The sequence below is a fragment of the Hordeum vulgare genome, chromosome 3H, assembly GCF_904849725.1.
Source record: "Hordeum vulgare subsp. vulgare chromosome 3H, MorexV3_pseudomolecules_assembly, whole genome shotgun sequence".
Classification (NCBI taxonomy): Eukaryota; Viridiplantae; Streptophyta; class Magnoliopsida; order Poales; family Poaceae; genus Hordeum; species Hordeum vulgare.
The window spans coordinates 529,737,342-529,749,512 of record NC_058520.1 but is presented as its reverse complement, the minus strand read 5'-3'; the positions used below and the strand labels follow the sequence as shown (position 1 = coordinate 529,749,512).

Below are 12,171 nucleotides of genomic sequence, written 5' to 3'. Positions count from 1 at the left end.
GGACCTGGATGCCCATATTGGATCCTACATATTCTATGAAGATCTTATTGTTTGAACCTCAGTGCCAAGGATTCATATAATCCCGTATGTCATTCCCTTTGTCCTTCGGTATGTTACTTCCCCGAGATTCGATCGTCAGTATCCGCATACCTATTTCAATCTCGTTTACCGGCAAGTCTATTTACTCGTTTCGTAATACAAGATCCCGCAACTTACACTAAGTCACATTGCTTGCAAGGCTTGTGTGTGATGTTGTATTACCGAGTGGGCCCCGAGATACCTCTCCGTCACACGGAGTGACAAATCCGAGTCTCGATCCATACTAACTCAACGAACACCTTCGGAGATACCTGTAGAGCATCTTTATAGTCACCCAATTACGTTGCGACGTTTGATACACACAAACATTCCTCCGGTGTCAGTGAGTTATATGATCTCATGGTCATAGGAACAAATACTTGACACGCAGAAAACGGTAGCAACAAAATGACACGATCAACATGCTACGTCTATTAGTTTGGGTCTAGTCCATCACATGATTCTCCTAATGATGTGATCCCGTTATCAAGTGACAACACTTGCCTATGGTGAGGAAACCTTGACCATCTTTGATCAACGAGCTAGTCAACTAGAGGCTTACTAGGGACAGTGTTTTGTCTATATATCCACACATGCACTGTGTTTCCATTCAATACAATTATAGCATGGATAATAAATGATTATCATGAACAAAGAAATATAATAATAACTAATTTATTATTGCCTCTAGGGCATATTTCCAACACCCTGTGGCTCCACCGACCTCGTTTCCACTACTATATATTCCTATCCAGGGAGAAAAAACATCAGAGAGAAGAGTTCATCGCTTTTTATGATACGAACCCGCCGCCACCTCATGTTCTTCCCCGGGAGGGCAGATCTGGAGTGTGATTTGGGCTCCGGAGAGGGGAAATCGACATCGTCGTCATCACCTACCATCCTTCATCACCAATTTCATGATGCTCTCCGTCGTTCGTGAGTAATTCCATCGTAGGCTTGCTGGACGGTGTTGGGTTGGATGAGATCTATCATGTAATAGAGTTAGTTTTGTTAGAGTTTGATCCCTAGTATCCATTATATTCTCAGATTGATGTTGTTATGACTTTGCTATGCTTAATGCTTGTCACTAGGGCCCGAGTGCCATGATTTCAGATCTGAACCTATAATGTTTTCATGAACATATATGTGTTCATGATCCTATCTTGCAAGTTGTAGACACCTATTACGAGTTATGATCCGCATCCCCCAGGGTGAGAATAACTCAGATTCTTTCCGGTGATTACCGTCGTTTGAGGAGTTCATGTATTCACTAAGTGCTAATGCTTTGGTCCGGTTCTCTATTAAAAAAGGCCTTAATATCCCTTAATTTCCATTAGGACCCCACTGCCATGTCATGCAAGTTTTTTTCCATAATCACGTATGACTATATATGGAATACATGCCTACATTACATTGATGAATTGGAGCTAGTTCTCTATCACCCTATGTTATGACTGTTGCATGATGAATGTCATTCAACATAATTATCCATCACTGATCCATTGCATACGATATTTTCACATATTGATCTTTGCTAAGCTACTTTTCCGTTGCTATTGTTACAATCACTACAAAACTGCTACTGTCACATTTGCCACAGTTACCTTTACTTCCATACTACTTTGTTACTAAATACTTTGCTTCAGATATTCAGTTTTTCAGGTGTGGTTGAATTGACAACTCAGCTGCTAATACTCGAGAATATTATTTGGCTCCCCTTGAGCCGAATCAATAAATTTGGGTTGAATACTCTACCCTCGAAAACTGTTGCGATCCCCTATACTTGTGGGTTATCACCACTCGCGGATTTGTGCCTTCGACATAATTGATCTTGATAGTTCTGGAGCGATAAACCTCTTCGGCGATATAAGGTCCTTCCCTTTTTGAAAGAAGGTTACCTACAAAGAATCTGAAATGAGAATTGTACAAAAGAACTAGGCCTCCTACATTGAATTCCCTTTTTTGGATTCTCTTGCCTTGCCTTATTTTAACTTTCTCTTTAAAGAACTTGGCATTTTCATAAGCTTGTGTCCTCCATTCATCTAAGGAATTATATCAAATAATGTTTGATCGCCGGCAAGTTTGAAATCATAGTTAAGTTCTTGAAGTGCCCAATAAGCCTTATGTGTTAACTCAAGAGGTACATGACATGCTTTTCCGTGGACCATTTTATATGGGGACATTCCCATAGGAATTTTTAAGCATATCTATAAGGCCATAAAGGATCATCAACATTCTTAGGCCAATTCTTTTTGGATCTATTAAAAGTCTTTTGTAAGATAACTTTAATTTTTGGCTACTTAATTCAACTTGACCGCTAGACCGAGGATGATAAGGTGATGCAATTATATAGTTTACATCATATTTAGATAGAAGTTTACGGAAAGCACCATGAATAAAATGTGAACCACTATCAGCTATTAAATATCTAGGGACCCCAAACCTCGAGAAAATAACATCTTTAGGCATTTTAATAGGAGTGTTGTGATCATCACTACTAGTTGGAATAGCTTCTACCTACTTAGTAACGTAATTAAGAACAGTATACCCATTAGAGGAAGGAAAAGGTCCCATATAATAGAAACCCCAAACATCAAATGGTTCAATAGCAAGTGAATAGTTCATAAGCATTTCCTGACGCCTACCAACGTTACCAATTCTTGGACATTCATCACAAGAGAGGAGAAACTTACGTGCATCTTTGAAAAGAGTAGGCCAATAAAAACCAGACTGTAGTACCTTATGTGCACTTCTATCACCAGTGTGGTGTCGTCCGTAGGCCTCGAAATGACACTTTCGTAGGATTTGCGCATGTACATGCTCAAGTACACAATGACTAGTAACACTATCTCCTCCTTTATAAATATGTGGGTCATCTGAGAAGTAATATCTTAAATCGAAGAACTTCTTCTTTAATGGGTAGGTGAAACTAGGTAGTATATATTTAGAAATAATATAATTAGAATTGTCAGCATACCAAGGTGTACTACAGGAAGCATTTATAGAAGCTAATTTCTCATGAGGAAAATTATCATCAATAGGCAGGGGATCATCAAGAACATTTTCCATTCTAGACTAATATGCTACCGAGTTTTCAGCTCCCTTTATATGAAAAATATGCATATCAAACTCTTGAAGTAGAAGGACTCATCAAACCAGTCTAGGCTTAGCATCTTTCTTTTCCATAAGGTTTTTATTAAAAGCATGATCAGTGTGAATAATAACTTTGGAATCAGCAATAAAATGTCTAAACTTACCACATGCAAACACAATTGCTAGGAATTCTTTCTCAGTAGTAGCATCATTTCTTTGGGCATTGTCTAGAGTTTTACTAGCATAATGGATAACATTCAATTTCTTGTCTACTCTTTGCCCTCAAACAACGCCAACAACATAATCACTAGCATCACACATGATTTAAATGGTAGATTCCAATCAGGTGGTTGAATAATAGGTGCAGAAATTAAGGCTTTCTTAAGTATTTCAAAGGCTTCTACACAATCATCATAGAAAATAAAAGGAATATCTTTTTCAAGAAGATTAGTTAATGGCCTAGAAATGTTTGAGAAATATTTAATAACACGCTTATAAAAACTAGCATGATCAATAAAACTGCTTATACATTTTACATCTTTAGGACATGGCATCTTCTCTATTACATCATATTTAGCTTTGTCTACCTCAATTTCTCGTTCAAATTTTTTATGCCCAAGTACTATGCCTTCATTCACCATAAAGTGGCACTTCTCCCAATTCAAGACAAGATTAATTTCTTCACATCTATGCAAAACTCGATCAAGGTTGCTTAAGCAATAATCAAAATAAGTCACGTAAATGAAAAAATCATCCATGAACACCTCAACAATCTTTTCACAAAAGTCAGAGAATATAGCAATCACACATCTTTGAAAGGTAGGAGGTGCATTGCATAAACCAAAAAGCATACATCTATAAGCATAGGTTCCTAAGGGGCAATTAAAAGTAGTTTTATCTTGGTCTTCTTTTGAGACAGGTATTTGAGAAAAAACAGAATATCCATCAAGGAAGGAAAAGTGTATGTGCTTAAATAATCTTTCTAATATCTGATCAATAAAAGGCAAGGGGTAATGATCTTTTCTAGTAACTTTTTCTAATTTCCTGAAATCAATTACCATCCTATAACCAGTTACTATTCTTTATTTGATAAGTTTATTTTTATCGTTAGGAACAACGGTTAAGCGTCCTTTCTTAGGAACACGATGAACAGAACTTACCCATCTACTATCAACACTAGGATAAATTATATCTGCCTCGAGAAGCTTTAGTATTTCAGTTCTTACCACTTCCTTCATTTTAGGGTTCAAGCGACGTTGATGATCAACGACAGGTTTAGCATCTGGTTTGATATTAATCTTGTGCTGACATAGAGTGGGACTAATGGCCTTAAGATCATCAAGAGTATATCCAGTAGACAGCTATCTGCTTCCTCACAGTTTTAAGTAATCTCTTTTCTTCATGTTCTGAAAGGTTAGCACTAATAATGACATGATATATTTTCTTTTCATAAAGATAAGCATATTTTAGAGTATAAGGTAACTTCTTTAACTCAAACACAACATCTCCCTTAGGTGCGGGATGATCCCCTAGAATGTTAATAGGAAATTTGTGTTTAAGGATATGTGTTTCTCTAAATAATATTTCATCTATTTTGTTCCTTTCATTCATATACATATCATTCTCATGGTCTAGCAGATATTATTCTAACGGATGAGTAGGAGGTACAACAATAGAAGCAAGACCAATTATTTCACCCTTACTAGATAACTCTTTCTCATGTGGTTGTCACCAAACTTAGAGAAATTAAATTCATGAGACTCATCACCAAAGCTTACTTTAACCTTTCTGTAACACAATTAATTTCAGTATTAACGGTTTTCAAGAAATGCCTACCAAATATAATGGGACAAAAACTATCTTGTTGTGGACCAAGTACTAACAAATCAGTGGGGTACTTCATTTTTCCAGACAATACTTCAGCATCTCTAACAATCCCAAGTGGTGAAATAGTGTCTTCGTTTGCAAGTTTAGTAGTAACATCAATATCTTTAATCTTAGAGGGTGTTACGCAATTCATAATTTCCTGATATAGGATAAAAGGCATAACACTAACACTAGCACCCATGTCACAAAAGCCATGATAGAAATGATCTCCAATCTTACAGAAACAACATGCATGCCAACAACTCATTTTTTGTGTAGCTTATCATGTTCGTTTCTAACAAGTTTTGCAATTCTAGCAGCTTCATGAGAGAAGTATATGACATGCCCATCAATATTATCAACTAGGAGATCTTTAACCATAGCAATATTAGGTTCTAATTTTATTTTCTCAGAAGGTTTAGGTGTCCTAATATTACTTTTATTAACCACGGTTGAAGCTTTAACATGTTCCTTAATCCTAAAAGGAAAAGGCGGTTTCTCAATGTAAGCAGTAGGCACAACTGGATCAACATGGTAAACAATTGTTTCTTCTTTAACTTTGATGGGTTACTCCAATAATTTTTCAATAGGGCGTATGTAATTTAAACCACTTCTCCTTAGGGAGATCAACATGAGTAGAAAATGATTCAAAGAAAGAAGCTAATATCTGAGAGTTAAACCCATATTTATTGCTAAACTTATGAAAAGTATTAGTTTCCATAAAAGATTTAACACAATCAAACTCAAGCTTTACAAATGACTCTTTAACTTTGTTGAGTTTCCAATCTTTACATTTGCGTTTAATTATTTCCAGAAGATCCCATTTGAATTCAATAGTTCTCTTCATATAGCAACCAGTGGAAGAAGAATCAAGTATTAGTTGATCATCATGAGGAAGCTAAGCAACGTTTTGTGTAATCATTTCCCTTGAGAGCTCATGGTTAGGGCAAGTGTGTGTCATATATTTAAGCCTCCCCCAAGCTTGAGCGATGCTTTCTCCTTCGCATGGCCAGAAACTATATATATAGTTCCGATCACGATGAACTAGATGCATATGATAAAACTTCTGATGAAATTCCAGCTTCAAACGATTCCAGTACCATGATCCAATACCATGCAATAGCCTATATAAAATCAATACTTTTATTACAAAGATAAAGGGAAAACCTTCTTATTGACTTTGTCCTCAAATAAAAATGCAAGCTTAAATAAGAGATCTCGTCTACATATATCAAGTGCAGATCATGATGAGTTGTACCGTCTCCTGCATAAGGATTGGCTAGCAGTTTTCCTAACATACCCAAAGTAATCTCTTAATAAATGTTTTCAGTAGGTTCAGTAGGTTGAGGGGCAACTTTTTCCACTTTTTGTCAGGGTGAAGATACCACAAACATGCCCTTCAAAGGAGTACTATCCATAGTGACAAGCAACAGTAAAATTTAGCGCGTACCAAAAATATTTCCTTACCAATTTCCACTTACCAAAAGCACTTCACTCCGCGGCAACGGCGTCAGAAAAGAGTCTTGATGAGTCAAAAGTATAGGGGATCAATCGTAGTCCTTTCGATAAGCAAGAGTGTCGAACCCAACGAGGAGCAGAAGGAAATGATATGCAATTTCCAGCAAGGCATTCTCTACAAATGTTGTGAGTAACATGAATAGATAGTTTTGTAGTAAGATAACTAGTAACAAGTGACAAGTAATAAAAGTAGAAAGTATGCAGCAAGATAGCTCAATCCTTTTTGTAGCAAAGGACATGCGTGAAAGTACTCTTATATAAAGCAAAGCGCTCCCGAGAACACATGGAAATTTTTGTCTAGTCATGTTTATTATGTTGTGTTGATTCACGTTCATTACTTTAATAATTTGATATGTGGGTGGATCGGTGCTTAGGTGTTGTTCTTAATTGAACATGCAACCTACCTATGATTACCCCCCCCCCCCCTCACAAGCATCCACAACTACGAAAGAAGAATTAAGATAAATCTAACCATAGCATGAAACATGTGGATCCAAATCAGCCCCTTATGAAATAACGCATAAATTAGGGTTTGGCCTTCTCTCACTATGGCAACCCATCATCTACTTATTACTCCACAATGCCTTCCCTTAGGCCCAAATATGGTGAAGTGTCATGTAGTCGATGTTCACATGACACGAGTGAAGAAAACAAGAACATACATATCATCAAAATATCAAACGAATACCAAATTCACATGATTACTTATAATAAGCCTTCTCCCACATCCTCAGGAACAAAAGTAACTACTCCCTGTCATGTCATCAGGAGTGCCACTCGCCACCCCCGTGCCCAAGTCGATTGACGTGAAAACGCGCTGTCGCCTGCGCTCCTACCTCAACTATAGCGGCGGCGACATCAGTTCGTTAGCTTGGAGTGCCCTAACGACGCACGATTATGCCATGGGGAGCGGTGTCGACGAGACTGCGCAATGCTATGTGACGGGGATACTACCCCCGGGTGTACCAAGAGCGGAGATTATCCATCTCCAAGACATTTGAGGCCGCCTGGGCCCCCAGGCCAGCTAGCGATAACCGGCCCACTTGGCCGACCCAAGCAAGGCCGGCTGGAGATAGCCGGCCCATTCAGCCAACCCAAGCGCGGCCGGTTGGCAAGAGCCGGCCCCTTCCACCCACAAGTACGGCGGGTTGGCGATAGCCGACCCCATTTCTAGCCTACACGTACCCGGCCGTCTAGCGGTAGCCGGCCACCTCTTCGACATGTATCCGGCCGCCTGGCGGGGCTCGGCCAGCCGCTTGTCCTCTTGCGAGATGCGCGGCCGGCTCCCGTCTCATTCGACCGTATCGCCGTATGCAGACAAGACAAGACGAATGATCAGAGGCTATCACGGCAGCAGTACGCGCTGACATGTACAGTTGTCCTGCGGCGTGATGCTAGGAGGGTCACCGAGGCTACAGGGACCCCGACCCTGAGTGAGCAAGGAGGTCTTGTAGCCACGTTCCCCCTCTATCGCACCCACCTGATAGCTCGGCGCACCGACCGCTGCTGCACACGACCGGCGGGTCCCATGACAAGACCCAGCCGTAGGTGGGCCTCGCAGCCGGCCCAAGAGGCCGGGAGTCGGCCCCCACCCCACAATCCTACCGTTACCACTGTAACTCCTGGCTGCACTATAAAGCCACGTCCCTACCCACTAAGAGAGGCAGGCTGAAAGACACAACATTCCCACGATCACGCAGAGAACACCATCTGAGGCAGCAAGTCCGGCAGCCAGCGCTCTGTTCTCCCTCCCCACGAACAACTCAAGGAGCAACCTTTGTACTGTGATTATCTTATAGTCACTCAGGCAGGACTAGGGGTTTTACCTCATTGGAGGACCCTGAACCTGGGTAAATCGGCGTCATGCGTGTTGCGCCCACACCCGCTCCCAGATGTCGTCGGCGTGCATCGGCCCCAACCTACGAGTTAAGCGACCCCATGGCATTTGTCCCGGAAATACCACGGCACTATGTGTCGGCCGGAGTTCACAGACTCCGACGTCCCACCGTCATACGTCGCGACGGACCAGGACCTGGCGTATGCCTGGGCCCTAAACAGTTCCTTGACGACGATGGAGACGAGCAAGCACCGTCTCCCCGCATCGACGCGGATATGACCAAGTACGGCGAAGTGTAGTCTCTGAGCGAGATCACCGTCGCCAAGAGCGCCTCCTCCAAGGATGGTTGTCCTCTCTCCTACTCGCGTCATCGATGGTTGTGGCCGCACTACGCGTGGTGCAGGAGGAAGCGGAGAGGATCGTCCGTGAGCATCAAGCGACTGTCGGGAAGCCCCCTTCCGCCACTCGATGCCCGACGATGACTCTGACAACGGCTCCGGTGACGATGACGGAGGAGCCGCCGGCCAGCCCGACATGGCTTACGAGGTCACCATCTAGTATAGGTGGTGACGTGGTGTAGGGTTATGGTTTTAGTTCGCGGAACGAAATATCATCCGATTTTATGTAAATATTATCCCACTTCCAGTGAATATCGTTTGCTTTATTCGAGTTTCAATCAATTTTTTTTTATTTTCGTTCAAAATCCATTTAAAATACAACCGGATACATGCGAATAGTTTTGGATGGTTGGCTGCCGCATCCGTGTCTATGAACTGGTCCATCCGTTCGCGGACGGACACCAGGCAAATTTGCGCGTCAGCCATGAAGATGCCCTAAGTAACTTTAGGTACAGTAGGACCTATTTTTAGGCGTAGGATTATCGTGTATCAACAGAGCATTCCTTTTCGTTTTTCTGAACCTATTTGCAGATCTCCCTTTGCTAATTAAGAACGACTTCCTGCAGGAGGGTCCTCACCGAGTCCACCACACCGCGTAATAGCGTCCCCAGCCCCAAGCCAGGTTTACAGTGCATCGCTCCCAACCGCTTGAGCTGCGACGACCCTTCCTCCCATCCCTCTATATATTAGCTCTCGTGCAAGTGCAGCTTCTACTTCCGCCCGCCCCAGCCACCAAAGCTCTATACTATACAACGAATTAACTCTTGCGCGCGCACAGAACTCTTACTCGATAACGGCGTCGGCAGCCAGGTCGCGAGGCAGCACAACCATGCAGGCGCAGTCCCGTCTCATCATGAACCCCAACGTCGGCGTCGCCGGCTACGACGACTCCGCGGCGGCCGACGAGCAGCACAAGGCGGTGCTGAGGGAGCTGACGCACGGGCACGAGCTGACGGCGCACCTGCAGGCGGAGGCGCTGCGGGCGCTGCGCGGGCAGGGCCAGGCCGAGGCCACCGCCGCATTGATCCTGCAGGAGGTGTCCCGCGCCTTCTCCGTCTGCATCTCCATCATGGGCGGCTCCGCCCCGGCCGCGCCGCCGCCCGACGCGACCCCCGTCGTTGCCACCGGCGCCGCGAGCGCGCGCCGTCCTAGAGACGACGGCGTCCCGAGAAAGTGAGTCGCCCAGCTGCTAGTACTACTACTACTACTAGTATTATTACATACCTGCAGTAGGGTATAAGCTTTCAGAAAATGGCCGAGAAACAAAACAAGTGGATTATGTGGGGGAACTGATTGTGTGGAGTCCATTCTTCCTTCAACAGGGTAACAGTGACTTCCTCGCCATACTCCGACGGGTACCAGTGGAGGAAGTACGGCCAGAAGAGGATCATGAGGACGAGCTTCCCAAGGTCAGTTCATTTCTATATATCTCGGCGTCTCTGTTGCTTATCTTATCCAGATAACTAAATAATCAACGGACGATGAGCGATTAAGTTGCCATGTCGCTCTAACAAGAAACGAACATGCTCCTAAATAAAAGCTATAGCTACTACTACTACTTATCTAGGCGCGCGCAAGGTTTAGATCGTGACGCTTGTAGCGCGTACGGGATAGTAGGAAAACGTGCATGATTAGGCTGATTCAGATTTCTGATGCCCACGCGATGGCACCGGGAGATCGGGAAAGGGAAGCGCGCAAAGGACAAACACAAAATGCTGCGCGCTTGCCACGCAGCGACCTCAAAAAGGATGCTTGATCCTGGTGAGCAACCGATCGGATCCCCAGTTCCCCACACGGCCACACGTTTGAAAGCATCGGCAAAGCGGAGAGATGGGTCCATTCCAAGGGGATACAAAGTAAAAGCCAGTTTCGATGCTGACCCTGTCTTCTCTTTCAGGTAAAGGGAATGTTTTCCTGACCATCCACAATTTTCGTCATCCCTGAAAGTTACGTTCTGTGTGGCGGGATCCTCGTGTGTGTTACTGTGTGTTATTTGCCACGGTGAACGATTGGGTCGTCACTGATTTGACGTTCGATAGTTAGGAGGAGGAAGTAGGAGTACTGTTTATTAGAGGCATCTCCCTACGTCACCAACCGCTAAATAATTGGTCTCGAGCGACGTCACCGCGTATAGCCAGCCAGCTAGCCGCCATGCATGTGCTAAGATGAGACGGAATACTCCTACCTAATGATATTCTACTCTACTGCGCACGTACCTGCTGGACATGTGTAAACGAATCGTAGTTCTTACTCCTACTTGTGTACGTGTACACGCAGGTGCTACTACCGATGCTGCTACCATCGCGAGCGCAGCTGCCCGGCGACGAAGCTGGTGCAGCAGCAGCAGCCGCACGGCGACGGCGACCAGACCATGTACAACGTCATCTACGTCCACGAGCACACGTGCGACCACGCTGCTCCGGCCGAGCCGGCGGCGCGCGGCTCCGCGCCCGCCCCGCTCGGCTTCGCCGCCGGGCAGCAGCGGGGCGGCGTCGGCCTGGACCGCGGCTCCATGGAGGAGCTCGAGCGGCAGGCGCTCGTGTCGTCCCTCGCCTGCGTGCTTCAGGGCCGCCACCAGAGCTACTCCGGGTCCGGGGCCGGCACGCCGGACGGATCGCCCTCGCAGGGCCGCGCCGGCGACGTGGGGCTGGATGTCATGGACTACGACATGACGGGCACGCTGTACTTCGCGGCGTCCTCATCGTATGGGCCGGGCGGCGACGGCATGATTCCTTGAGGTGGGGGGAGCGCGTGTGATGGATCGTGTCGATGAGATGTAGATTGAGGTTCAGAGAGTCTGCATGAGAAGCGCGAGCGCAGCAGTTTTTTCGCGGGTGCTTACAAGGACGGCACACCGCTTGTCAGCCTACTTATTTTTTTTGTCGGCCTTCTACTTAATTATAGTAGTAGTAGCTATGTTTGATGTACGTGCGTGTACGTACAGGCCATATACAGGTCACACTGTCCGTCCCTATATATATTAATATATACGGTATTGTAAGATCTAATATGTGCAACTAAATCGTATTACAGTGTGCGAATCTCCAGTCAATTTTGATCAAGCTGGAGCTTTCAACCTGATGATTTCCCCACTTTTGTTTTATCCTCTTATTTTCCTCATCTTTGGCATATTTTCCTCAGAGGTATTCTTATTGTAGCAAAGAGTCTTCCTCCCTGCTGCATTTAGCAAACACTTTATTAGAGTATATTTTTCATCTTTATTTTCATCCTCTTTTATTTTTAACCTGATTTCCTCTCTTAGTATTTTCCATTGTTTCTATCTTCTATATAATTCCATTAGTGATGTCGGGCGACGCAGTGGGCACGGGATGTTGAGAAGGCCCTCGCGGCGGTGGATGTTGGAGAGGCAGAGTCACACTC

The 12,171-nt window shown here is 44.3% G+C and overlaps 1 protein-coding gene across 1 annotated transcript; it reads left to right on the top strand.

The window, feature by feature from the left end:
* The first annotated feature begins 9,466 nt into the window (after window positions 1-9,466).
* On the top strand, window positions 9,467-11,882 carry LOC123440425 (transcription factor WRKY19-like). The gene is made up of 3 exons (XM_045116991.1): window positions 9,467-9,963; window positions 10,113-10,199; window positions 11,068-11,882. The coding sequence occupies exons 1-3, from the start codon at window positions 9,620-9,622 to the stop codon at window positions 11,525-11,527; spliced, it is 891 nt and encodes a 296-aa protein (XP_044972926.1). The 5' UTR covers window positions 9,467-9,619; the 3' UTR covers window positions 11,528-11,882.
* The last annotated feature ends 289 nt before the right edge of the window (window positions 11,883-12,171 follow it).

Coding starts and splice junctions, on each gene's coding strand:
- LOC123440425 (XM_045116991.1), top strand. CDS start 9,620: ATGCAGGCGCAGTCCCGTCTCATCATGAACCCCAACGTCGGCGTCGCC. Junction 9,964..10,112: donor GACGACGGCGTCCCGAGAAA/GTGAGTCGCCCA, acceptor TTCCTTCAACAG/GGTAACAGTGACTTCCTCGC. Junction 10,200..11,067: donor ATGAGGACGAGCTTCCCAAG/GTCAGTTCATTT, acceptor GTGTACACGCAG/GTGCTACTACCGATGCTGCT.